The following is a 25144-nucleotide window of genomic DNA, read 5'->3' on the forward strand; positions in this document are numbered from 1 at the left end:
TCTTGTCTGTTGTTTGACTCCTCTGATCCCCACAATTTGTAACCTAGGTATTTATATTCCTAAACTCATATGGATGGAGAAAAATAATTTAGAAGTAAGCTGTGGGACCATGCATGGCATCCCCGTGATCTCCTAAATGAAGTATCCAGCTCCTTACAGGTCCACAGGAAACTGTTACCCAGGCTTCCACCTTTCAAAGTCCACTAGACCTCCACGTAAGAGTCAAGTCCGTTGTTTTGATCCAAAAGTTCTGAGCACAACTTATCCTAAAGAATGCTCTATGGTTCTTACAAATCTCAACTCTTCTAGTTAATTAACATTTGGCGTTGATGATGACTTCAGGGAATTCAGGAAATGGGCTCATCTGTCTCCTGAGCCACCAAACTCAGTTGGCCAATTTACGATTGCCCTTCTGATGGGTTAGATCTGGAAATTGCTTTTTTCACTGATACTTTAGCCCAGTATTTAGAATCACAAAGGCAGCTAAGGAACAGATGCTCATGTGATTTCGTCTGGATCATTTGAGAGAAGTTTCTCTGAAGAATCTGAGTGTTTTCCGCTGTGGTGAGTTATTAAAAAAGGCCTACCCAAGTAATTTATTTGAAGCTCCATCATCAGAGACAGTCTATTTTCCTTCCATAACTGAGACTTCCAACTAAGAAAAAAAATTGTCTCCTGGTTCAATGATTGGGCTTTAGAAGTATTGGTTCTTGTGGCAAAATGAGCACCTGACTACAGATGGTTCTTTATTCTGTGGAAAGACCAGAGTAAAACGATGTTTTCTGGGCCAGGAAGTGTTAGGAGATGGGTATGTCTCCCATGGTTTTTGTAATGGTCTTCACCTGACTCCTACCCCCGCTGGAGACTTCCAGGTTATGTTTCTCTTCTCCTCCTGCCTTCTACTCCTGGCTCTCTCTTCTCATCTGCACCCTCTTATCACGATTTCCCTGTGATGCAGCTGAGCTCTGGACTCTAAGCACCAGTTACATCAGGGCTTTAAGGAATTTTTTCCACCAAGGGTTTTGTCATCAGCCACTCTTACTATCTACTCAAGAGTGCCTCTCTGTGCTTCCCGAGTATTGTTGAAAATTGATTTTGGTGATTTCTCATACTCTTGCTACAAAATTTGCCTTAATCTGGAAATTTCAGGTTTAAGGGAAGCGGAAACAAGCAGCTGAGAGGTTCCTATTGTGGACAGGTGTGGGGGGATCACATCAGAGTAGACAGGGAGTTCCTGGAGGCCTAGAATCCCCCTCCTCTTCTAAAAGTCTCATCACATATGCCAGAGAAGAGAGTTCACTTTTTAGCTTTTATTTACCTCCCTATCAATTCTAGCTGCCAATCATGTAGGTGGTAAAGCAGAAGGAGGAAAGGACAAAAGAATTTCAGGAAAACATACTGAGGTATGTGAAGTCTAAATTTCATGCACATTATTTCTCCCTATTTCGGGGGCCTCCCAGAATACCAGGAGCAGACAGGTTCTGCCTTCCTGAACGAGACCTCCTATCTTTCCTACTGTCCTCATTTCTCCATCTTCCCAGACATTTATTCAAATTACTAACATTTTCTGTGTAATTATACTGGGCAGATAAAGTGTTAGACATGGAGCAGGCCTCAGCTACCTATGTCTTTGGAAATAATAGGGTAAGACTATTAGAACTATAGGATTTAATAATTTATAAATAAAATAATGTGCTATGTCTCCCAGAGCTGATTGAATTTTAAATTTAGACACAAATTATTTTAAGAAATGTGAATTCCCAGTAGTGAAATTCCAGCCATAAATCATCTGATTTTTTTTTCTTAAAATGAATTAAATATTTTTCTTAAAGTGACTCAAAAAATCAACCTCATGCTTTACTTCTCTTTAAGATTGAATTTGAAAAAATGTAGACAAGATACTAATAAGTGACCGTCTGAGAAGTGCTCAAGCAGAGCTATTCCTGGAAAATTGGCAAAATAAGTATTATATTAAGAGGAAAGCCCTGGGCTCCAATTTTGGGCCTACCACTCTTCTCTGTAAGCAATGAAATGTGTCCCTCTTCCTTCTTTCCTGATTTTCAAAAATAGTCATTCAGAAGTCAGTGTGAACTGAATCCACTGTGTTCCCTCTTTAAAGGTAAGTGAGCAGAATTTGGAATTTGTGTTTATCTTTCACTATACAGTTAAAATAAGCCTTGTCCTCATTTTGCTACTAGAGGATCTGTGTTGGTGACTGGGGTGAGAAAGTCTGGAATCCCACAATATGGGCTTCTACCTCCTTTGCTGATGGGTTATGTGGATCTGTGCTGTAGTAGATCTAAATGTGATAGAATTGAAGCAATCATCAACTCAAAGCTAGGCAGCAAATTGAAAATGCTTAGAAGTTTTTCAATTGAATTGAATAGATTTAATTTGCTAATGTAGAAGTCAGAGAGAATGTTTATTTCAACAAGATTTTACAAGCACAGAGATGAGAAAAACACCCTAAAATTGTCTTTTCCTTTTGATTTTTATTCTTCACTGCAGAGTCTGAATTAACTAGGGCCACTAGCCTAGACCACACATTACCCCTTGGACACAACTGAGAGGTAATCTGGATCTGATATCTAACAAAGGCGTGGAAGATACCTAAATGCTATACAGCATGACTGAAGAAAGCCAGGAAGAGCAAGGACTAATTCATGGGCTGTCCCAGCAGAAATAGAACTTGTTAATTTGAGTCCTATGGGCAGTACCAACATCAGACAATTTCATATCAGGTGGAAGCCAAAGGATTCACAGTTTCAGTGGGCAAGTTAGGGTTACTGTAAGAAGTACCATTTCAGGCAAGAGGGACCTTGAAGGGGCAGAGTTTAAGTGTATAGTGACGGTCAGATTTCAACTTCGGTATGAAAAAAAAAGGCTAGCAAGGGAATTTAGCCCTGGATATTGGGAGAGTATTATTTGAAATCTAAGACAAATAAGTGCATTCAATCAATGGTTCATCAGAGGTTTATGCCAGGCTATCAATCAATTTATTTTAAGCACAGCACCCTGCACAATGTAATCTATACATACCTGTTGATTCCTGAGTGAATGAATGAATGAAAGTACAGATGAACAGATGGATGGATAGATAAATAGATGACTGAATGGGCAAATAGGATGAATGATGGAGTGGATAAGTGTAACATTAGATGGATAATTAATTAATGGACAAAAATGAATGAGTGAATAGATAGACGATCGAATGTTGTCGTTTTAAGCAATCTTCCTGATATGGACAGAAAGGAGATAGTATGTGTGATCTGCTCCCTGTGGATCAAGGTTCTGTAGGTGCTGTTTAGTTATCAGATGTCTTCTTAAGACCCTTTACAGCTAGAAGATGAGCTCCACACTCCTCCGCATTTATTTTCCTTTCCTGTCTCCTTCCTGGTTGGTTTGCTTTTGAAACTGGAATTCAAGTTGGGGATATTCCTAAAGGAGAGGCCTTACATTGTCTGTCTGATTTGCTTCATCCTTCCTATTCTTTCTACATTTAACAAAGCTTGATTAAGGACTCATCATGTGCCTCACACTGCAATGTGTGTTCAGAGTATTCAAAGTAATATAGAGCTTAATCCCTATCCTCAAGGAACATGCAGTTTAACCAAAAGAGAAGAAAAGAAAAACACCCATTATTAAATGCCAAACTAAGATAGATATCCATGTGAAGGCAAAAAAAAGTCCAGAGAATACATTACTGAAATAGGACATATTTGGAGAGAAGTAGATATGCTTAAGAAAATGGGAATCAGATAGCCAAGGCAGCAATCACAGATATTGTAGTTATGTACGGATGAAGGCTTATCCCCTCATTTCCTCTGTCAGTACCAGCAAGTTTCCACAACATTTTTTAGCTTCAGTTTCCTCATTTGTAAAAATCAGGACAATGCAACCATCCTAGTTTTTGTTGTGATAAATAAATAGGGGGAAGTTAAATATTTAACAATACCTAGAACATAAATGGCACTAAAGAAATAATAGATGTCATTATATTTCACAGTTTATATGATTCCATGTTTTTGCATTTCCAGAATAAAAAAAACAAATGTATAGTAATCAAAATCAGAATAGTAGTTTCATCTGACGGGGAGATGAAAAGGAACTTGATGAGATCTTTCTGGCATGATGGAAATGTTCTGTATCTTCATCAGTATGACAGTTAGAATGGTGTATACATTTTTCAAATTTAAAAATTTTTCAAAATATATACATTAAAAATTTTTGTATTGTAATGAATGTACATGTATAATGGTTTTCATTATTATTCACCCGTGTTGTTGTGTGTATCAATAGTTTGCTCATTTCTTGCTAAATAGAATTCCAGTGTAGGAATATACTACTGCTTTTTTTTTATCCATTGTTTATCCATTGTCCTTGATGTATGTTTGAGTTTTTTTCCCCAGGTTATGGCAATTGGGAAAAAAGGTGCTATGAACATTTTTGTACAAATCTTTTTGTCAAATATGCTGTCATTTTTCCAAGAGTGGAATTGCTGGGTCATAGAGTAAGTGGTTTACTCTTTTTTTTTTTTTTTTGATGAGGAAGATTAGCCCTGAGCTAACATCTGTTGCCAATCTTCTCTTTGCCGAGGAAGATTGGCCCTGAGCTAACATCTGTGCCCATCTTCCTCTATTTTATGTGGGATGTCTGCCACAGCGTGGCTTGATAAGCAGTGCGTAGGTCCCCACCTAGGATCTAAATCTGTGAAACCTGGGCCAATGAAGCAGAGCCTGTGAACCCAACCACTATGCCACTGGGCCAGCCCTACTCTTAGTAGTTGTAAGAAATCGCCCAACTTTCCAAAGTGATTATACTGTCTTACATTCCCACAAGAAAACCTCCAGTTGCTCCACACTTTTCACCAACACTGGCCAATTTTAGCCATTCTGATGAGTGTTTAGTGGTAGCTCATTGTGGTTTTATTTTACGTTTCCCTGATGACTATGTTGTGCAGCTCTTTATCAGCCTACTGGCCATTGTGACACTTTCCTTCATGAAGGCTTTGTTCTATTTATTTACCCACTGTTGTATTGGATTATTTTTCATTTTTATTATTGTAATATTTATTGACATTGACATATTTATTATTGCTTCACAGGTATTTGTTACATATATGTGTGCTTTATTTGATATTTTCTCCCAGGCTCTAGCTGTCTTTTCTCTTTTTTAATGGTTTCTTTTGATGAGCAACTCAGTTTTGTTTTACCTTTATTATTTTTAGCTTTACTTTTTAACTTTAAAAAGTAGGTTTAGCAACTTCCTCCCTATTTCAACTCTCCACCACACACAGCTTTCAAAGTAGTTTTTGGGATTAAATGTTCCAAATATGTGAAAGATATTAATAAAGAGGAAAAAGATATCACAAATAGTATATAATTAAGTAATCACGAACTAATACAGAGTTTCGAATGGGAGGTGCAAGACTGAAACTGAGATGAACAATAAAGATTAGAACACCTTCTGCAGAAAGTGAGCTCTTGACCAGAAGGTTCAAAATCAAGACCCAGTGTAAAGAGATAGAAAATTATTCAAGAGTCGGATTTGAAAAATTATGTGAATTTCTCTAGAGTTATTTGTATGGGAAGAGCAACAAATGCAAAGAGTTCAGAAGGGTCAGGGCTTGTGCACCAGGAAATCAACAAAGGAAAGGGTGCGCTTCAGGGGACTTCATGAGAGTTATGAGACAACTATGGCAATTATGGGCAGTTAGAGAAAAAAGAATGTGTACATAGAATGGGTGGAAACTCTGGGCTGCCAGAGGAGGCAGTGATGCTTCATTCCTCTTTCTGTTTTTTCCCAAAGCATTATCAGCTTTAAATGGCCTTGGGAAACCACAGCACCATCGTTGAGTTCCTCCTCCTTGGGCTGCCTGCTGATCATCACACCCAAGCCCTACTCTTTGTGCTTTTCCTGACAATTTACCTCCTCACTCTGTCAGGGAATCTGTTGATGATCCTGGTTATCAGGGCCAATTCTCACCTTCACACCCCCATGTACTTCTTCCTGAGTCACCTCTCCTTCCTGGATCTCTGTTACTCTTCAGTCACTGTGCCCAAGATGCTGGAGAACATCTTGTTTGAGAAGAAAACTGTCTCAGTGGAGGACTGTTTGACCCAAGCCTTCTTTGTGCTTGACTCTGGGAGAACAGAGCTCTGCCTCCTGGCAGTGATGGCCTATGACCGCTATGCCGCCATCTGCTACTCTCTGCTCTATGGTCAGATGATGAGCAATGAGCTGTGTGTGGGACTGGTGCTGGGATCTTGGGGCCTGGCCTTTTTGGATGCTTTCATCAACACCCTCCTAGCTTCGAATTTGGACTTCTGTGAGACTCAAGTCATCTCCAACTTCATTTGTGAGATACCTTCTCTATTCCCTCTCTCCTGTTCCAATAGCTCCAATAACTTTGCTGTCCTGCTCTGCTCTGTGCTCCTGCATGCCACTGGGACCTTTCTCCTGATTTTCTTCTCTTATGCCCACATTGTTTCCACCATCCTGAGCAGCAGCTCCACCTCAGGCAGAAGCAAGGCCTTCTCCACCTGCTCCTCCCACCTCACTGCAGTGACCTCATTTTGTCGCTCAGGCGTTCTTCGCTGTCTCATGCCAACCTCAGGTTCCCCGTGGGAGTTGGTTTTTTCCATGCAGGACAGTGTGATCACTCCCCTCGTGAATCCCCTTGTCTACAGCCTGAAGAACAAGGAAGTAAAAAAAGCTCTAAGAAATATGCTACAGAAAAGTTTACAGTATCTCAGGTAGCAAAGAACAGGCAGAGGATGATTGGGAAACAGGGCAGAATTACAGCAAGATACCCGAATAATAGACATTAAGGAAAATTTTCCTTTGCTCATAATGTCAGACATGACAAACTATGTTGAAAAGCCTCCTTTCTTGGAAATACACCAAAAACTAGCAGCAAAGTATTTACTTGGTTTAGTTCATATTTTATCTTTCTCAGAGGCAGAAAGAAATGCGTCAAATAGCTACATCAAATGGTTACAGACGTAGAGAGACATAATTCCTTTTGTTTGTGAAACATTAACAAAATGCTTAGCATTGGGAAAACTGTTTATGTCCTGAATTATTAAGTGGATTCCTGTGGGTATGAAATGAGGGGTAAAGCTTTGCTACAAAGTAAAAAGCCAGGGTCTCCAAAGGAAGAAAGACATGGGCTTGAGACTCACGGAGGAGTGAGTGGAAGGTGGGTTTAAGATGAGCTTGGACTGAAGAGGCCTTAGAGAGAAAGCAGATGCAACTGAAGGGGTCTGAGAGAGGAAGTCAGTTTGTAGGTATGAAGTCCAGGCTGACAGAAGTCTTCCACAAGCTCTGTGAAGTGTTATCTGGTGGAGAATTCCGTTCATTGTAGGGGAGAATAACATCCCTGTTTGTTACCCCTTCTGAGTTTTACTGGTGACTCCTTATCCTTCAGAGATCTTGTTCTGGAGAAAAATTTTAAAACATTATTGATTTCTGTACAGTACAAAGTAACAGACATCTTTTGCCTGATTGACAAAACTTTTCAATTTAGAGATTTTGAAAAATACGAAAAAAGATTCTGGTTCTCAATGAAAATTACTAACATTTAGTTCCATTTTTCTCCAAATTTTGTTGTGGAAAGATCTTTGGTATGCATTTTTAACCATAATTATAACCATATTATTATGCAATATTGTATCCAACATTTTAACTTATTATGAATAAATTCTTTTCCATATTTCAAAACATAATTTGCAAGTTCTATTATATTCCACTAAGCACATAGACATTGTGTATTTAATAACTCTCCTACTTTAAATATTTCTAATATTGACCTACTTTATTAATCATGCAATTGTTCCAAAGACAATATAAAGTCAGAGTTTCTGCCTTCCTTCCTTCCTTTCTTCCTTCGTTCATTTGTTTGTTTCTTCCTTCCTTCCATCTTTCCTTCCTTTTTTCTTTTTTTCTCCCATTTAGGACCTCATGTCACAGAATTATAACCATAATCTTTCATCCATAATATATTATATTGGTCCACACATGTATGTCTTTTATTTTATTTTGATTCTTTTTACTTTTTGTTTGCATATTTGTTTGTTTCTATTTAATAATAGTATAAACACTCCATGCCCCCACCACTTAGCCTAAAAACTAAACTATTGCTAACAAAATGCATCTTTGTGAGTTTCTCCTCCATCCCAAACAATAGTCACCAAATATTTCACAAGTGTTTTTCATCTGACAAAATTAACAATAAATTATCATATTAGTTTCAGTTTGGTTTTACCCTTATTTAACCATTTATGTGTTTACCATTTTTTCTTGCAACTTAAACATCTTTGGGATTATTTTCCTTCTTTCTCAAGTACATTCATTAGATGTCTTTTAGAACACATCACTAAACTGTAAACTTTTTCAGTTTTTGTTTATTTGTGAATATCTTTCTTTATTTCCCATTCATAAAAGATTTTTTTTGATGGATACATAATTTTAGGTGAACACTTGTTTTCTTTCCACATTTTGAAGTATTTTTCCTTGGTAGTCTTTCATTATTGCTGTTGAGAATCCACTTGTCATTCTGATCCTTTGGGGAATATCTTCCCTTTTTTTCTTGCTGTTTTAAAGACTTTTTCTTAGTCCTTGATATTATGTACTTTATGCAGTTTTTCACTTATTACTTTGATAAAAAGATAACCTTAAGAAATTCACTATTATAAGTAATATAATTTCAGACATTTTAGCCTTTTCTGTGTTTTGTATATCTTCCAGATGAGAATCACTACGTCAAAGAGTATGAGAAGACATCTCAGCCAAAGTGACTTGCAATGAGGATGGTAATAAATTACACTGAAATAGAAAACTATGAAATTGCCTTTTGCACCCCATCTGTAGTCACTAAATTAGATTTAACTTGTTTATGCAAATTGCAGTACCATGACAGTCAACTATATCATTGCAAATTTATTTTTTACTCATTTACTAGTGAAGTTGAATTTTTTCTGCATTTTCTTATCAATTACAATTTGAACCCATTATGTCCTAATTATACTATTTATGAAAATAGTTTGACACATTCTCCATCTATTGAGCTAATAAGGATTTAGTGAGTTTCTCGTAAGAGTTCTCTCTATAAAAGGACATTAATCATTACATCTATATTGGTTGCAAACATTTTTTCATGTCTCTTTTGTCCCTTTCTCTTAGCTTTTGTGTTTGTTTTCTTTGAAATTATCTCTTTATTGTGCAAACTAGTGATTTAAAATATATTTGAACAACTTACATCACTCACTTTCTTTTCTTGGTACCATTAATTCTGCATTGGTAGCCAAATCTCCTGAATGCTGGTATATAGGGAGGTTACATAGCTGTAGCAGCTTCAATTTTTCATGTAGTCCTTATTCTTTGATCAGAAATTTTCGTTTCCCAGTTACTTTTACATAACTTCATTTCATCTTATAATGATGGCGGTGTCTTGCACCATTGTAATGTAGAATGGAAGGTAACTTACTACATCCCCTAAAGAAGTAATCTGGTTTGGAGCTCATATCCATTATGACTTGAGACCACACTTGTTTCATAAACTTCAAATACTAAGCAACTAGTGAATATTTATCCAGGAGACTCTGGGTGTTGTGGTATTGAGACAGGGCTCCAGCCTCTTTTAGTAACTTGCATTCACCCAGTGAGACAGATATTCATTGTCACATTCACTTAGTATAGTATTTATGTAGTTGTAATGATTCTTTGTCCGTTATTCATAGCAGCAAGAAATGTCATATTCCTTTATTTCTCTAAATCAAGCAAAGCCTTCTCCCAGCACTACTCTTATGAGTGGAAGAAAATTTCTTCACTCACAAGTGGACTCCCTATACCCATCTCTGGGATCATATATGAATTCCAGGCCTTTGTGTTTTTATTTGGCCCCTCTTGTGTGGCGGGTAAAGAACCTGTGTATGTGTCGGGTAACAATTTGGTGGGCCAGCCAGTAGGCTCTTTGCCTGTGGCTCCACAGCCCCGGGCCAACTGGGATTTCCTGGGAAGCAGTCCAGCAGCTGCCTAGGTGATTTGCCCTAGGGACTGTTCCCAGTACTTTCTGTCTGACCTAGCACCGCTGACCCTAGGCACATTTTCTATGGCAAGGAAACAGTCTCTAGAATAGTTTAGTTATTTGTTTGTTTGTTTTTGCTCCTGCTGAGTCTAGGGACTTAATCTGCAATTGGGTAAGTAGCCTTGGGGATGCCCATGAACTTTCTTCCCCTCCATCTGGGGTCTCTTCTGTTCCTGGAGGGGCCATCTGGATGTGCATTCAGAGTGGGAACAGTTGTAGGACTTTCTACCTAAATCTGGGAACTGGTTCACTGGTGTCTGGTTTTTCTGTGTCTAGATCTGTGTGTCTGTCCATCTTTGTGTATGGGAATGGGGAATGTGCCATCTGTCCCCAAGTGGAGCTCATTGGGGCTGATCTGAGTAGATGGTCTAATTATAGTTATAAGCCAATGTCTAAAAAGAGATGATTTTCTTTTGTAACACCACATGGCCACAATAGTTTTTAGACTCTGGAGAAAAAATGGCCAAACAGTGGATCCTTAAATTGGAAAAGTTTTAGAGAGCTCTCATCGTAAACAACTGTTTTATTGGTGCCTATGAAAAGGAAATGCAATAACTAGTCTTAAAAAACTAAAACTCGGGGTTTTGGCTTCCTTTCATGGTCTTACAGATGCTAATGAAGGCATTGAGCTAACTGAGGAGTGAAGGGAAGCTAGGAGAATAAAAAAGGGACTCTTCTCAACAAGGTGGAAATTTTTAGAGGAGTTAAAAATAATAATAAGGTAAATAAGACGGTGGATTAAATCAGACAAATATTAAAGGGAGAAAAACGAAGAAAAATCAGAAAGGGAGGAATCACAGGACTCATCTCAGCAGGATGGAAATCTTTAGTTATTAAAAAGAAAATGGGATAAATGGAACAGTCATAAATGAAATCAAAACAAAGGTTTTAATAAAACACTGCCTAAGGTTGGATGAACTAAAAGGGACCCCCTATTGGCCTCCCAACATTAAAGGACCTCAGACAAGCCTGTTCTATTTACCCCAGCTTGAAAAATTTAAAAAGCCAGAAGGCAGAAATCACAATGAGAAACCTGACCAACAATTGTTTGCGGCAACAGTTAGGCTGCTCAGGTTAATATGATTATAAAAATTAAACTGTTTAAGCTAATATTATATGAAGAGATTATGTCAATTTTGCCTGATACCTTTTTGGAAATAAATATTATGTCTTGCTGGGAATGCTTCCCCTACACAGTATTGTAATAATGAAACTTGTTAATGGAATCCTAATAGAAGTTGCAATTAGAGTTATAAGAGTTGATAAAAGATGAAGTTTTGTAAAAGTTGGTATATTTAAATGGGCTTTATGTAAAATGATTACATCTTTTTTGTCTGATTGTATTATAGATTATATTATGGGATAGAATTGTGTCTCAGTGGGGAAAAGGAACATTTCCCCTGCCTGATATTGTAAGAGTATATAAATCCACCCTTCAGACAATGTTAATTAAACATGGTAAAGGAGATCTCATTTTAAAATGGCCAAAATGGGGCAATTTCAGTTTACTCAAACTGGTATATTTGCTTATGCAATTGGAAAAAGCCAGCTACAAGATTAAACAACCAATGGGAAGCCTATTTTAATCTTTTGAGGCTTCTAAATGAAATCAGGAATACTGTACTGCCTCTTTAAAAAAAAAATTAAATAAATAAATATGCCAGTAGCAGAAGCAGAATCTGCTGCTCCTCTCTCCTCTCCTGCTGAACTCCCCTACTTCAACTCCTCCAAAATTCCTGGATTAAAATTAAGCAAGTGAAAATGAATAAACTTTTGAAATAATTTGGAATTGTAATGGCTATTCTGGAGAACCTCTGTTTCAGAGGAGGCCATCTTAAGGGGATACTCTTAAAAGAGAGGATTCAAAACCTCTCACGATGGGATCCAATCTTTGATTAACATGCAGAAACTTCTAAAAGACAAAAAGATTTCAAAAGCAGCTGTAAAGAGGAGGCTTACAACAAAAAAGAATCTTTAGTAAATATTTTTGGTTATTTGAGCAGATCCACTTGCTAGAAAAATAGTTTGGATCTAACTATTCTTTTGAGTTTTGTACCTGAGACCTGGCTAAAATTTTGAAAATCTCTGTGTTTATCTGTCTCTACGTGTATTTGTTTGCCTCCAGACAGTACAGTCTCTAAAGGAACTCTATTAAATTGTCTTGAATAAGTTATTTCTGAATGTAATATAGTGACTCTGGGTTTCTTTTGGTTGGTCTTTCGTGGTATATTTTTCTCCATCACTTTTTTTCCCACCTATTTGTGTGTCATATATTTGAAATTGGTTTCTATAGTTAGGGCTTGCTTTTTAGTGAAATCTGACAATATCTGTGCTTTAATTTGTGTCTTTAGATGATTTATATTTAAAATGAGTTTTAGTATAGGTCAATTAAAATCTACCACCTTCTTAACTGTTTTCTATTTGTTCTGTTTCTTTTTTTTTCTTCTTTTTCTGGCTTCTCTTGGTGTAATTGTGTATTTTTAAGAATCCATCTTATCTCCTTTATTAACTTATTATTTACAACTCTTTTAAAAACTTTTTTTAAAGTGGTTACCCTAGAATTTAACCATGTAGATTTTTAAATAATCTGAATCTATCTTCAAAAATATTTTCCCCCTTCATGTGTAGTGTAAGGACCTAGTCACAGTTTATTCATAATTCTTCCTTCCTATCCTTTCGCCATTGTTGTCATACATTTCACCTTAACATCTACTATAAACACACAATACATTGTTACTAATATTGCTTTAAACAGTCAATCACATGTTAGAGAAGTTAAACATTTAAAAAGATTATATTTTGCCTTCTTTTATTCCATTTTTACACTCCGTTTCTTTGTGTAGATCCAAGTTTCTAATTTACATCATATTTCTTTTCCTGAAGGACTTCCTTGAACATTTTTTATAGAGTAGGTTTGATGGCAATGAATTCTCTCCTGTTTTGTTTGCTAATAAAGTCTTTGTTTACTTTTTATTCTTAAAGGTTGTTTTTGCTGGGTAGAGAATTCTCAATTGACTATTTCTTTTAGCATTTTAAAATTTTCGTTCCATTTTTTCATTACTCGCATGGTTTTTGACAAGAAGTCTTCTGAAATTCTTATCTTTCAACCTCTGTAGATAGTATATGTTTTTTTTTCTGACTGCCTGGCACATATCCTTGCCCTTTTCCCATAAATAGAGCTTTTTTTTCTTTTCCTCTCCCCCAGTTACAGTGGGTTTTCCCCAGTGTCCTTAGGTTACAGTTTTAATTCCTTTCTTCCTGCAGATTTTAACCCTCTTTAAAATTACATTTTCAAACCAATGACCTGAACTTTTACCATTATAGGTAACATACTTTATTTCTTGTAAAGTTATTTTTGCCATAATATTTGTTTTTTTCTAATATTGATATAATAATTTGGTCCATATTTGTCTCATGTCTTTTTCCATCCTTTGATTTTCAATCTTTCTTTGTTCTTAAGTTTTAGAACTACCTCCTGTAAACAATATGCATATTTTTTTCCACAGTGTAATAATTTTTGTCTTTTCACTATGGAATTAAGCCATTTATATCTATTATGAATACGGTAGTATCTGGGTTAATTTTTAATATCTTTTTTTGTACTTTCTGTTTATCCTCCTTCTTTCACTCTTTTGACCTAGATTGAACCATTCCCCTTCACTCATATCTTTTTACTCATGTCCTTGGTCTCGTTTTCTTTTCCTCATACTAGGTCTTATTCTTTCTATACTTTTCTTCTTGTAATAGGTAATTTACATGGTAAATTATGTATGTTGTTGCCTATATAATGCTTTGAATTTCAGTTTGTAAGAAATTTACTGAATGCATTACCAAGTAGCAGTTGGTAACAAATTACTCATTCATCCTCTCTGGCCGTGCATCTCTGCCTCAGGATGCTTGCATCTCCCTGGGCTGGTTCTCCTCTTACCCACAGGCATTTCTTCCCCAATTCAATGTCATTCCTAAACCTGAGATGTATCAGGCTTATCCTCTGATTCTTGGACTGGTGGTTTGACACCAGATGATTTTATTTCATGTTACTCAGTGAACTTCAGACATGTGAGTTGGAAAAGTTATCAGTGCCATCAAGAAACTACCCAGGCCAATTATCATACATTTCTCCCCTCCTTCCTTCCTCCCTCCCTTATCCAGATATCCAGTCATTCTTTTACCAATTCATTATTTGAATTGTATTGAGTATTGAATATTTCAAAAATTATTTATTGAGTTCTTGATGTGCAAGACACCACACAAAGCACACATAGGTCAGAGAGGTCTATATGCATTTGTTGAACTGATATGGAATTTAAAAAATGTAAAGAAAATCTATACAGTACTTAGTATGTGTCAGTCACTTCTAAATATTTTTCAAGTATTAACACATTTAATCCCCACTGAAATATCATATTATTATGGGATCACAGAAGGTTTAAAAAACCTGCTCAAGGTTACATGGCTCTAAGAGACAGAGCCTTAAACAAAACTCCAGAGTTTGTCTCTTAACCAGCACATTATGCTGCACCAGTATCCAGGTTTGTACACCCACGTCTTCATGCCAAGATTTAACCCTGCTCTGTAGCTCCAACTCAGGTTGGGCTCCTCTCCATGCTCTCACATTGGCAGGGAGCCTCTCAACAATATATTGACTTGTCTACTGAAACTTTAAGGCCTGTCTGTAGTACCAGCTTTGGCTTATAACACAAACTCTGAATCTTTGGACTCAAAATAACGAGTTCCAATCCTGCTAAGCCAGGCAATTTCTCAGTTCTTCCTTCCTTCCCATACAATTCCCATTAAATAGCCATCCAATGTCCTATCCTCTTCTTCTTTCATAGGTCCAGTAACATCTGCATTCTAACCAGAATGGCAATCTTCAGCCTCAGGAGTCAAATCCAAATAAAGTGTAATCAGGAACAGAGAAGAACAACCAGCTGGTTGATATTAAGGAACTATTTTAATCTCTGGGCTTCTCAAATTCTGTTGAATTCAGATGCTACAATATCAAAATAAAATAATGAATTAAGTTAATTCCTCTAAGAATCTGAAAATTTCCAAGCTGTTGGAATTTACCATCTGAATTATCCAGGTCATCATTTAAGTTCTTCTTCACTCCAGTGTAGTCTTGTCAGAAGGTGCATTTGGTCTCTAAATCTCTAACCTGAGAAAGGTGCCAAAGCTGTTGGTTAGGGACCCAAATCTGAAAACTTCTATATTAGGCCAAAGGGTATAGAATCCCTTAGTGAGTCAAGCAGCAGCCTATGTTAGTGATTTTAGGCACATCACAGCTGAGTGCCAAAACCAGAGCCTCTGAAGGGTAATAACTTCCTACAAGTGAAAAGAAGCAAGTCACAATAATATATATTTTATAATTTTATTTATTTAAAGTTCAGAAATAGGCAAAACTAAATTATATAAAAAAACCAAGGGAATAATTAACAAATTCAGAGTAGTGCTCAGTTTTGGGGAGGGGGGAGGGGTGGTAAAATGAATAATTTCTTAAACTGAGTAGTTGGCACATGGGCATTCATTTCAAAATCATTCTTTAACTGTACCTATGTGTTTTTTGTAAAGGCAATATTTTTTATAAGATAAAATGATAAAAGAAATAGAATAGATTGCAAGAGTTTTAATAGTAAAAAAGCAAAGAACATAATGAAACTAAGGTAAAATTGAAAAACTTAGCATGAACTGTCACCTTGCAAGTCTCTCTCGCTGGCATATTTGCTGCCTTTTTTGTCACCTGTCTTACAGAAAGAACCTTCAGGCCTGCTAAGGGAATGATATTCCTGGGAAATTAATACTGAGAATTTTCCCATATATTCAACCTCTCAATAATAAGCACTCGGGTATATGCTAGGATTGTTACCAGTTACTTATACTTCTTGGGAAGGCCAATATGCAGGCAGGGTCTTGCTGAATTTCTGGAGGCCAAAAGGGCATCAAAACCCTTGGGATAATGGTTAAGAAGAGCTTCTTTAAGGCCTTCTCTAAGGCTTTTCACTGATCAGCCACTATAGTAAGCAGTGGGGTAACATTGTGGGCATTGGGGGTAACATTGTGGGCATTGAAGTTCAAGGGTGTTGCTCCTCCAACAAGGAGAACACTGCTGAGCCTCTAGATTTGTAGGGAAGTTTTCACACAGTTATGATTTCATGTCTTTGACTTATACTAAAGGGAATTAGACTAAGTCTGTTGGTTTCTTCCTCTTAGTCGCTGTCATCTGGTGGTATCTGCTCACTGACTATAACCAGCCTTCATCCCAGGGTGTAGTTCCTTGTGCTCCCCTTCACCATAGGAAGCTTGACCTTAGAGGGTTAGCTGGTGTTTCACCTTAGATCAAAGAAACAAAAAAATATCCTGTTGTCTGTGGAGGGGGAAAATGCGTTCAGAGTTTTCTAGAATATCAATTGAGAAAAGGCTTCAACCGTGAGTTATCAGTGACCAGATGAGGATGAAAATCTTTTGTAACTGACAATTGGAACAAAGTGAGTTTATGAGAGAAGCTTGAGAAAAGTAAAAGTTAAATATTAAGTAAATTCAATAATTTGTACTTAGTTTTTACCCCTTTTCACTGAATTACAGTGAATTAGACAACTGTAAAATATAGATTAAACAATTCAGAAGCAATGTGAAATGGATTTATGTTGTATAGGTAAAAATGAATTATGTGTGCATGATGCAGTCCCTTAAAACCAGCAAACCACCAGCCCCTAAACAGCGACCAGTTGTTTGACAGCCAAAAGATGAAAGACAAAGATGGTTTCAGGATTCACTTGTGATGAGCTCAAAACCAGATTATTTGTCTAGGGCACATAGCCTGCACTCTATAAAGAAAAGAACACTGATGAGATCAGCTAATTGGAGAAATTATAAATCTGCAAGAAGACTATGTGAGAAATGAAGTTTCTAGAGCCACAGAACCTCCCTGCAGCCTCTCACACTGGAGATCTGGACACCACATGGCACATACAGAAAAGTTTCTGGAAATTTTATCTAAGTCTGAGCTCTCCCTCGATATGTTCATTGTCTCTCTGCAGAATTTTTAGTTTTTAATGCCTGTCTCTATGGCCACCCAGTTGAAATTCTTTGTCTTTCTCCCTATCTACCCTTCTCTATGACTATTCTCTCTTACAGATCCCGGACCCTACATTCTTATCAAATGCATGACTTTTAGTGTATTCCCCAAAGTTGATTAAAAATAATAATAGATTCATGAAATTGATACCAAACCTCTTAATCTCAAGTTTTTGTACCCGATGTGCAGCAAGCCAAACACTGAGACGTCGGTGCTTGGAGATGGAGAAAGGGTCCATTCGAGTTGACCAAGATGAGAAGGTGGGAGCATGGGTTCACTCAAATCTGCCCTAACCAGAGCAAAAAGCAGGAGGTTTTATAGAGCTAAGGGACTTGACAGGAAGAGCTTCGGAGAAACAAAGGGGTCATTCTGGATAAGCCTCTAGGCAATCAGCAACGGCTGCTGGGGGCCGGCCATCTGGTGATCGCAGTGTCCCAGACGGCATTCTCTTTCTTCTGCAAAACAAACTCACAAATCCTCGAGACCCAAGTTACTCCTCAATTTAAACAAGAAAACAGCAAATTGACAAGATTCATCTATGTCTGTGTTGGTAACAAGGTCAAAAGGCAATCATGTTCTTATTGAATATCTACAGCCACCCCCAGGTACTCACCTTCAAAACTAATGATTTTACTGAATGCAAAGCCCGAGGCAAATGTTTTAGAAGGAGAAAAATGAATCAATATGTTCATAGTGAAACTCTCTAGATTCATATTATTTAATAATTTCCTTTGCCTTTAAAAGGAATTAAAGTGAACCATCCTTCCTGTAATAACTTGATGACGTTCTCTCATGAACTTCTAATTTAGGTTGCAACATCTGACATCGTAAGTAGTCAAGAGTACCCCTGACTACTAAACTCACCTAATGTCCTTTTGTATGCAGATCTTTTCAATTATCCACCATCCTCTGTTTTGATTTCAGCACCTGATATGTTGTAAACACTTTTCCAAAGTTCTTTTCAGAGCTGCCTTCACCTCCTTGTTCTTCAGACTGTAAATGAGAGGATTCAGCATAGGAGTGACTACTGTATATTGCACAGAGAAGATTAACTCCATGAGGGAACCTAAATTTGGCATGAGATAGCAGAAAAACCCTGAGCCGTAGTACAATGTCACTGCAGTGAGGTGGGAGGAGCATGTGGAGAAGGTCTTGCTTCTGCCTGAGGTGGATCTGATGCTCAGGATGGTGGCGATAACACGGGCATAGGATAAGAAGACCAGAAGGAAGGTTCCCAGTCCATGCAGAAGAGTGGAGCAGAACAAGACAATGAGATTTCTGGAGATATCAGAGCAGGACAGAGGGAGGAGAGAGGGCATTTCACAGCCGTAGTGGGGATGATTTTGGCCTTGCAGAAGACCATGTTCATAGCTAGGAAGATGTTGATGAGTGCGTCCAGAAAGCCCAGTCCCCATGAGCCCCACACAAGCTGCATATGCAGCTGTTTAATCATGATCTGTCCATAGAGCAATGGGTGGCAGATGGCGACATAGCAGTCATAGGCCATCATTGAGAGCAGACAGGCTTCAGTCCCTGCAGCAACACGCACAAAGAAGGCCTGAACCAGGCAGCCCTCTACTGATATTGTTTTCCTTTGTGACAGAAGATTCTCCAACATCTTGGGCACAGTGACTGAAGAGAAGCAGATATCAACAAAAGAGAGGCGACTCAGAAAGAAGTACATGGGTGTGTGGAGGTGGGAATCAGCCCTGATCACCAGCAGCAGCATCAGGTTTCCCATTATGGTCAGGAGGTAAATCTCCAGGAACAGCACAAAGAGCAGAGCCTCGACATGGGGGTCAGTAGACAGCCCGAGGAGGATGAACTCCGTGATGGTGCTGTGGTTCCCCAAGGCCATTTACAAAGGTCTTTCACTGGAAATAATAAAAAAAGGCATGGGATCCAAAGGTCTATTGTCTTCCAAGGAAGTTTTTCATTGCATTGATTCTATTTTCATATCACTATCATTTAGTAAACATTTTTGCTTTCTCTTATGACCTATGTTTTGTGTCAGCCATTTAAAATAAGAAAATGATTAAGATATGGTCCTGGCTCTTAATTTTGCCCTTGAAGATGTGGGAGATCAAGATTTGGCCACCCTGAAATCTATCTCTTTACCTTGGTTGTTTTCTCTGAGGACATTTGACCTCCCCCACTAACTGCCTAAAGAATTTGACATGGTAGCTCCTTCCTGGAACAGATCTATCATGATGGCTATAAAGATAATGTAGGATAAATGTTACAATAGGAAAGGCACCAACAAGCCCATCTTATCGGAAGTTCTGTCTCTCTGACCACATTCTTTGGATGGCCCTGCAAGGAGTTACCAGACAATCATTTACATTTATAAGGGAAATCTCCATTTGTAAAGGTATCTCCCTCTCTGTTTTGAGAAGAGAGGGGGATGGCCTCATTTCTAGAGGCTTATCAATGTGAAAGTTGAGGCCTTAAATCTGCATAATAACCTTACTCTTGTTTACTGTGCTTTAGTGGTAATCTCCTGTAACTGACTCCCCCCACCCCCAAAATCCTCCTTTGTCATTGGCTGAACCTGGTATTTAAGACAAGAATTTCTGCTATTGTGTTGAGAAACGCAGTGTCCCTGCTTTCTCCCATGTATACATGTTATTAAACTTGGTATTATTTTCTCCTGCTAACCTGTCTTGTTAATTATTTGGCCAGCCATAAGAACCTTAAGGAAAAGGGCAGAGGGAGATTCTCCCTCTTCCCCCGACAAAGAACATGGATAGAAAGACAAAATATAACTGTAATAATGCAATGGGAGCTCAAATTGTGATTTAGGGAAAGTCAATAATGACACTACGTTGGATGAATTTGACAAAATTTTTAAGAAAGGGTATAGTTGCCCTTGGAAATGTGCTTCTGACAGCTATTTAGTTTGCATGAACAATGCATTCAAAGGCTCAGGACTGAGGAAAATCAAGCTATGATTGGTAAAACATGAGTAGTTTTGAAAAACTGATGCCTAGGGAATATGTGGGCATCAGGAATCAGTGGCTGAACATGAGGGCTCCTGCAACAGACTAGGTTCAAATTCCAGGTCTACTACTAATTAGCTATATGACTTAGCACAAGATACATTAAGCTCTTTGCCTTGATCTCCTTATGTGCAAATGCAGATAATAATAGTACCACAGAAAGTTTTTAGGATTAAATGTGAGATTATACACAAAGTTCTTCAAAAGCACCTACTCCTAACTATCTATTATTATTCTTGTTATTCTTGGAGATTAAAGTCAAAAGTCACCTATATTCTCACATAGAGTGAAGTGCTATCAAAGAATCAAAGTTGTTGCTGCTAATACTGCTGTTGTTATTACTTTATATGCCTTTATCAAGAGAAGTGTAAGAAATTCACATTGAAATCACTCACAGTAGCTGCCCTCCTCTGCTCATGATCCAAGCTGGAAGGCAAATTAGAAGTTTATTGTTATTTTGGAGTGGAGCTTGTCTCCACTTTGCTGTTACCATGGATGCTTTCACTCAGAAAGGAAGGCATGTAATTCTTGCAATAGGTACAGCTGCAAGACTGGAGAGATGACAAGGGGGAGGAAAAGTGGTTGGGACTCAATGTTGACCCCTGGGCTTTCCCTGCAGAGCATTACTAGGATGGATGTGTATCCCAGAACAGGCCAGAATCTCTAGAAAAGTAAGTGAGAGGAATGCCCAGCCTCAAAATCCTTCCCACACCCCAACACACATTACCTGTGTATCCTGTCCAGTTAGGCAATTTGCTGTCCAATTTGGCTGCAGCACTTTCATTTAGATTCATCTACTAAGAAGGAAGATGACCTGGAGAAAATGGCTTCTATGTCTTTTAGCATGGTAGAATTTATAAAATCCTATTGATGATGAAATATTTTATTGAATTCTACACTAATAAATTTAAATAGGCATAAGGCAGTTCCTTTTTTTCAAAAGATCTCAAACACTTTAGTTTTGTTTGTTTCTAAAATCATGTCTCAGTCACACATAGTATTGTTTGGGTTTAACCAGTCCACAGAGCAGCTACGTTTAGGCAGCTGATTGGTTTGATTTCTTGCCTGTGGCAGCCCAGGGCATGGTGAAGGCAACAGCTTTTGTGTTCTCTAGTCACAATCTGGAGTTGGATTTAGTTTTCAAGAACTATTTTCAACATCGAATTTTATAAGGATCAATAGGGATCTCTTATGTGTGGCCTTTGGAACAACTGAGTGATGAAATGACCTATAATCATTACTTCTACACTCTTCTGAGTCTAGTGGGAGTTGAAAGTGGAGAGTGGCCAAAGAGGTATTTGCCTGGCTCCCCAAGCAGGAAAGGAATAGTTTTCAGTTGACACTCTAAGGGATACGTCTTTTCTCTAGGACTGTCAGGCGAAACCAAATCCAGTTGAATTTGCTGTGTAAAAGTGATTTGTTGATCAAAATATAAGAAGACAAAAAAGTTAACAAGCACTGTAATTGCCTAACCTATTAATTCAAATTTATTTCTATTTAGATTTCTTTTCTTTTTTTGGGGGGTGGGGAGGAAGATCAGCCCTGAGCTAACATCCATGATAATCCTCCTCTTTTTGCTGAGGAAGACCTGCTCTGAGCTAACATCTATTGCCAATCTTCCTCCTTTTTGTCCCCAAAGCCCCAGTAGATAGTTGTATGTCATAGTTGCACATCCTTCTAGTTGCTGTATGTGGGAACACGACCTCAGCATGGCCGGAGAAGCAGTGTGTTGGTGCACGCCTGGGATCCGAACCCGGGCCGCCAGCAGTGGAGCCCGCGCACTTAACCGCTAAGCCATGGGGCCGACCCCCTATTTAGATTTCTACATGAGGCTCCGTTACAGGTTGAGTGCTCCCAATTTTGAAGTATTTAGTGAAGGATTTGTTTAAAAAGTTTATTGTAATCTTAAGTACAAAATGATTGTTATATAAATCAAAATTTCCATTTATTATTTACAATGAGCTATAGGTTTCAGTCAAATTAGACTGTTCTGGCATAATTTTTTTTGTCTTAATTAAATAAGGAACAAAAGGAACACAATTGAACTATGTTTGGAATAATTAAGTCCACATTTTTAGAATATTTGCTCTCTTTGTTAATCTCTATGGATTTAAAGCATTTTGTTTTTAATTATTTTATGATTATAACATTCTTTCATTCATGTATCTAAAAATTTATGCCTATATAAATTTGCATATTTAAGGATTTCGTGGTAAGAAATAACAGGGTTTTTGAAGGTTTATCTGAGTTTGCTCTCTGTCCCAATATACGAACTCATTTTCTTCAGCATCTTGAGTTCATTTTGCATATATCCAAGGGCAAATCAGTAGAAATTCATTATTCTCCTCCCATATGACCTAAAGTCTAACACTGATTTTACTCAACTGTCAAGAACCTTTACTTACTAGTGAAGTTATGGTTTTCGTTGAATTTCCTAAACTCAATTACAAATAATGATTTAAGACTCAAATTTTTCACCTAATAAGACGACCAAAGTGAATATTTGAGGAGTAGTGAGAATCAACACTTTCATTTCCATATTTTCTAAATTGAGATATAATGTATCCTACTATTTTCCCTCTATTTGTACTAAGCTAACACCCATATAATATCTTTGTATTCATTTCTTATACACTGTTAACTTATCTCTCAACATCTAGCATTGTGTAGACCTAAGAAGATCTTCTTAATGCTAACTCCCATAATGTCTGTCTAGTGTCATATATTCTACCAGTAACACGGTAAGTACTTTCCCAGTGTTCTTCTCACAGCTGCTTTCACCTTCTTATTCTTCAGGCTGTAGATGAGAGGATTCAGCATGGGAGTAACCATGCTGTACTGCACAGAGAAGATCAATTCCAGGGGGGGATCCTGAGGTTGGCATGAGATAGCGGAGAAAAGCAGATCCAAAGAAGAAGCTCACCACAATGATGTGGGAGGAGCAAGTGGAGAAGGCCTTGCTTCTGCCTGTGGTGGAGCTGATGCTCAGAAGGGTGGAGACAATGTAGGCATAGGATGAGGTGATTGGGAAGAAGGTTCCAAGCCCATGTAGAAGGCTGGAGCAGAGCAAGACTATGAAGTTGGTAGAAACATCAGAGCAGGACAGAGGGAAGAGAGAGGGCACCTCACAGCTATAGTGGCTGATGATATGGTTCTCACAGAAGCTCAAGTTGGCAGCTAGGAGGATGTTGATAAAAGCGTTCAAAAAACCCAAGCCCCATGAGCCCCACACTAGCTGCAAACACAGCTGTTTTCTCATCATCTGTCCATAGAGCAAAGGGTGGCAGACGGCAGCATAGCAGTCATAGGCCATCACTGAGAGCAGAAAGCCCTCAGTCCCAGCAGAGATAAACACAAAGAAGCCTTGTGCCAGGCAGCCCCTTACTGAGATGGTTTTTATCACAGATAGGAGGTCCTTCAGCATCTTGGGCATGGTGACTGAAGATAAACAAAGATCCAGGAAAGAGAGGTGACTCAGGAAGAAGTACATGGGTGTGTGGAGATGAGCATCAGCCTTGATCACCAGCAGCATCATCAGATTCCCCACGATTGTCAGAAGGTAAATATCCAGGAACAACACGAAGAACAGAGCCTGGATGTGGGGGTTGGCAGACAGTCCAAGGAGGGTGAACTCTGTGATGGTGCTGTGGTTCCCCAAGTCCATTTACAGCAGCCTTTCCCTAGAAATAATATGAAAAGACACGGCAGCAAAGTTCTACTATCCTTGAAGAATTTTCTCATTGCACTGATTCTCTTTTAATATTGTTACTATTCAGCAAACATTTTTTGCTTTCTACTAAGGCCTTAGACTTTGTGTCAGTCACTTGGAACATAAAAGTCATTGAGATGTGGTCCAAGCTCTTAAAATGCTCCCACTTGTGGTGACATCAGCAACATGGTATTGTAAGAAGTTTCTCCTTTTTATCTCCCTTTTTGATCAACAAATTAGATATCCATACATACACAAGAGCATCTTAGTGGGGATTTTCAGACTTTACGCCTTCCTCCAACTGACCCAAAAGAACCTTACCCATCAGTGCAGCTGATAGGAGAAAGACAAACCTCCATATGGGCTGTGGAACCAGTGGATCCAGGGACACTGCCTATAGGCCTCTTGCTGCTCTTGGGCAAGAATCGGGTGAGTGCTGAACTGGGCAGGCACTTACCCATGAGAGAGAACTTGCAGAAGTCCAGCCCTCCCAAAGGGAGAATCCAACCCACCAGTGGAGGAAAAAAGAAGAGCATGTGTTTGGATGCAGTGGATGTGAGTCTGGTCACAGTGGAGGTGGGTACCCCACTTCCTGGCACCCCACAAAAAGATGCTGCCGGGGCTTATTTATATGACAGAGGTGACCTCTCCCTTGGGCAAAGAGGAAGGTGGTGATAGAGAACCCAGCTATCCCAGCTAGGCTGGATTCAAGTGAATAAATCCATTTCTCTCTACCAGTGCCTGAAGTACTAGGGTGGGAGCTCTGCAACTGGGGGAGGGGAAGATATTGAGAAAGAGGCAGACAAGAATTTCAAACGGCCTTGAAGGGATTGTGCTCATCAGAAAGTCCACCTACATGCCTCTGGGAATGCCACCTCTGGGGATTTCTCTGTTGGCTCTGTGGGAGTCCCAAATGCACCAAGTGCTAGACCCACATTTCCCTCAATTCTGTAGCCATCTCCTTGTGCATGCTCCCAAGTGTGTCTGCCAGAGTGAACTCTGGTAGATAAGGACCACTCTCAAAATATAGGCCACGGTTGGTGGGCAAGGGAAAAACCACACATTTGAGCTATAGCACCACCTTCTGGAATACAAAAGAGAATTTCTAATAGCCAACCTGGTGAATTGCAAGAACCAATTAAGACATAAGAGCTTAGTTAAGGAGGTATCCACTACTTCAAATGTGAAAGCAGTAGCACATAGCTACAAACAATATGAAAAATCAAGGAAACATGGCATCACAAAAAGAAAATGATAGTTCTTCATCAACTGAA

At 38.4% G+C, this 25144-nt stretch overlaps 3 protein-coding genes across 3 annotated transcripts; 1 reads left to right on the forward strand and 2 right to left on the reverse strand.

Annotated features, from left to right (window-relative positions):
- Positions 1-5823: 5823 nt before the first annotated feature.
- LOC131415739 (olfactory receptor 8S1-like) lies at positions 5824-6759 on the forward strand. Its single transcript, XM_058557559.1, has one exon. It carries the CDS (start codon positions 5824-5826, stop codon positions 6757-6759), a length of 936 nt encoding a protein of 311 aa, XP_058413542.1.
- Positions 6760-18082: 11323 nt separating this feature from the next.
- On the reverse strand, positions 18083-19020 carry LOC131415544 (olfactory receptor 8S1-like). Its single transcript, XM_058557392.1, is given in 2 exon segments — positions 18083-18498; positions 18501-19020. Coding segments are annotated over 2 exon segments (936 nt in total).
- A 3868-nt stretch (positions 19021-22888) lies between these two features.
- LOC131415545 (olfactory receptor 8S1-like) lies at positions 22889-23825 on the reverse strand. The gene is given in 2 exon segments (XM_058557393.1): positions 22889-23026; positions 23028-23825. Coding segments are annotated over 2 exon segments (936 nt in total).
- Positions 23826-25144: the final 1319 nt, after the last annotated feature.

The sequence above is a fragment of the Diceros bicornis genome, chromosome 17 (assembly GCF_020826845.1).
Source record: "Diceros bicornis minor isolate mBicDic1 chromosome 17, mDicBic1.mat.cur, whole genome shotgun sequence".
NCBI classification, from domain to species: Eukaryota; Metazoa; Chordata; class Mammalia; order Perissodactyla; family Rhinocerotidae; genus Diceros; species Diceros bicornis.

What these genes read in the sequence shown, in the direction of transcription:
- LOC131415739 (XM_058557559.1), top strand. Translation starts at nt 5,824, where the DNA reads ATGGCCTTGGGAAACCACAGCACCATCGTTGAGTTCCTCCTCCTTGGG.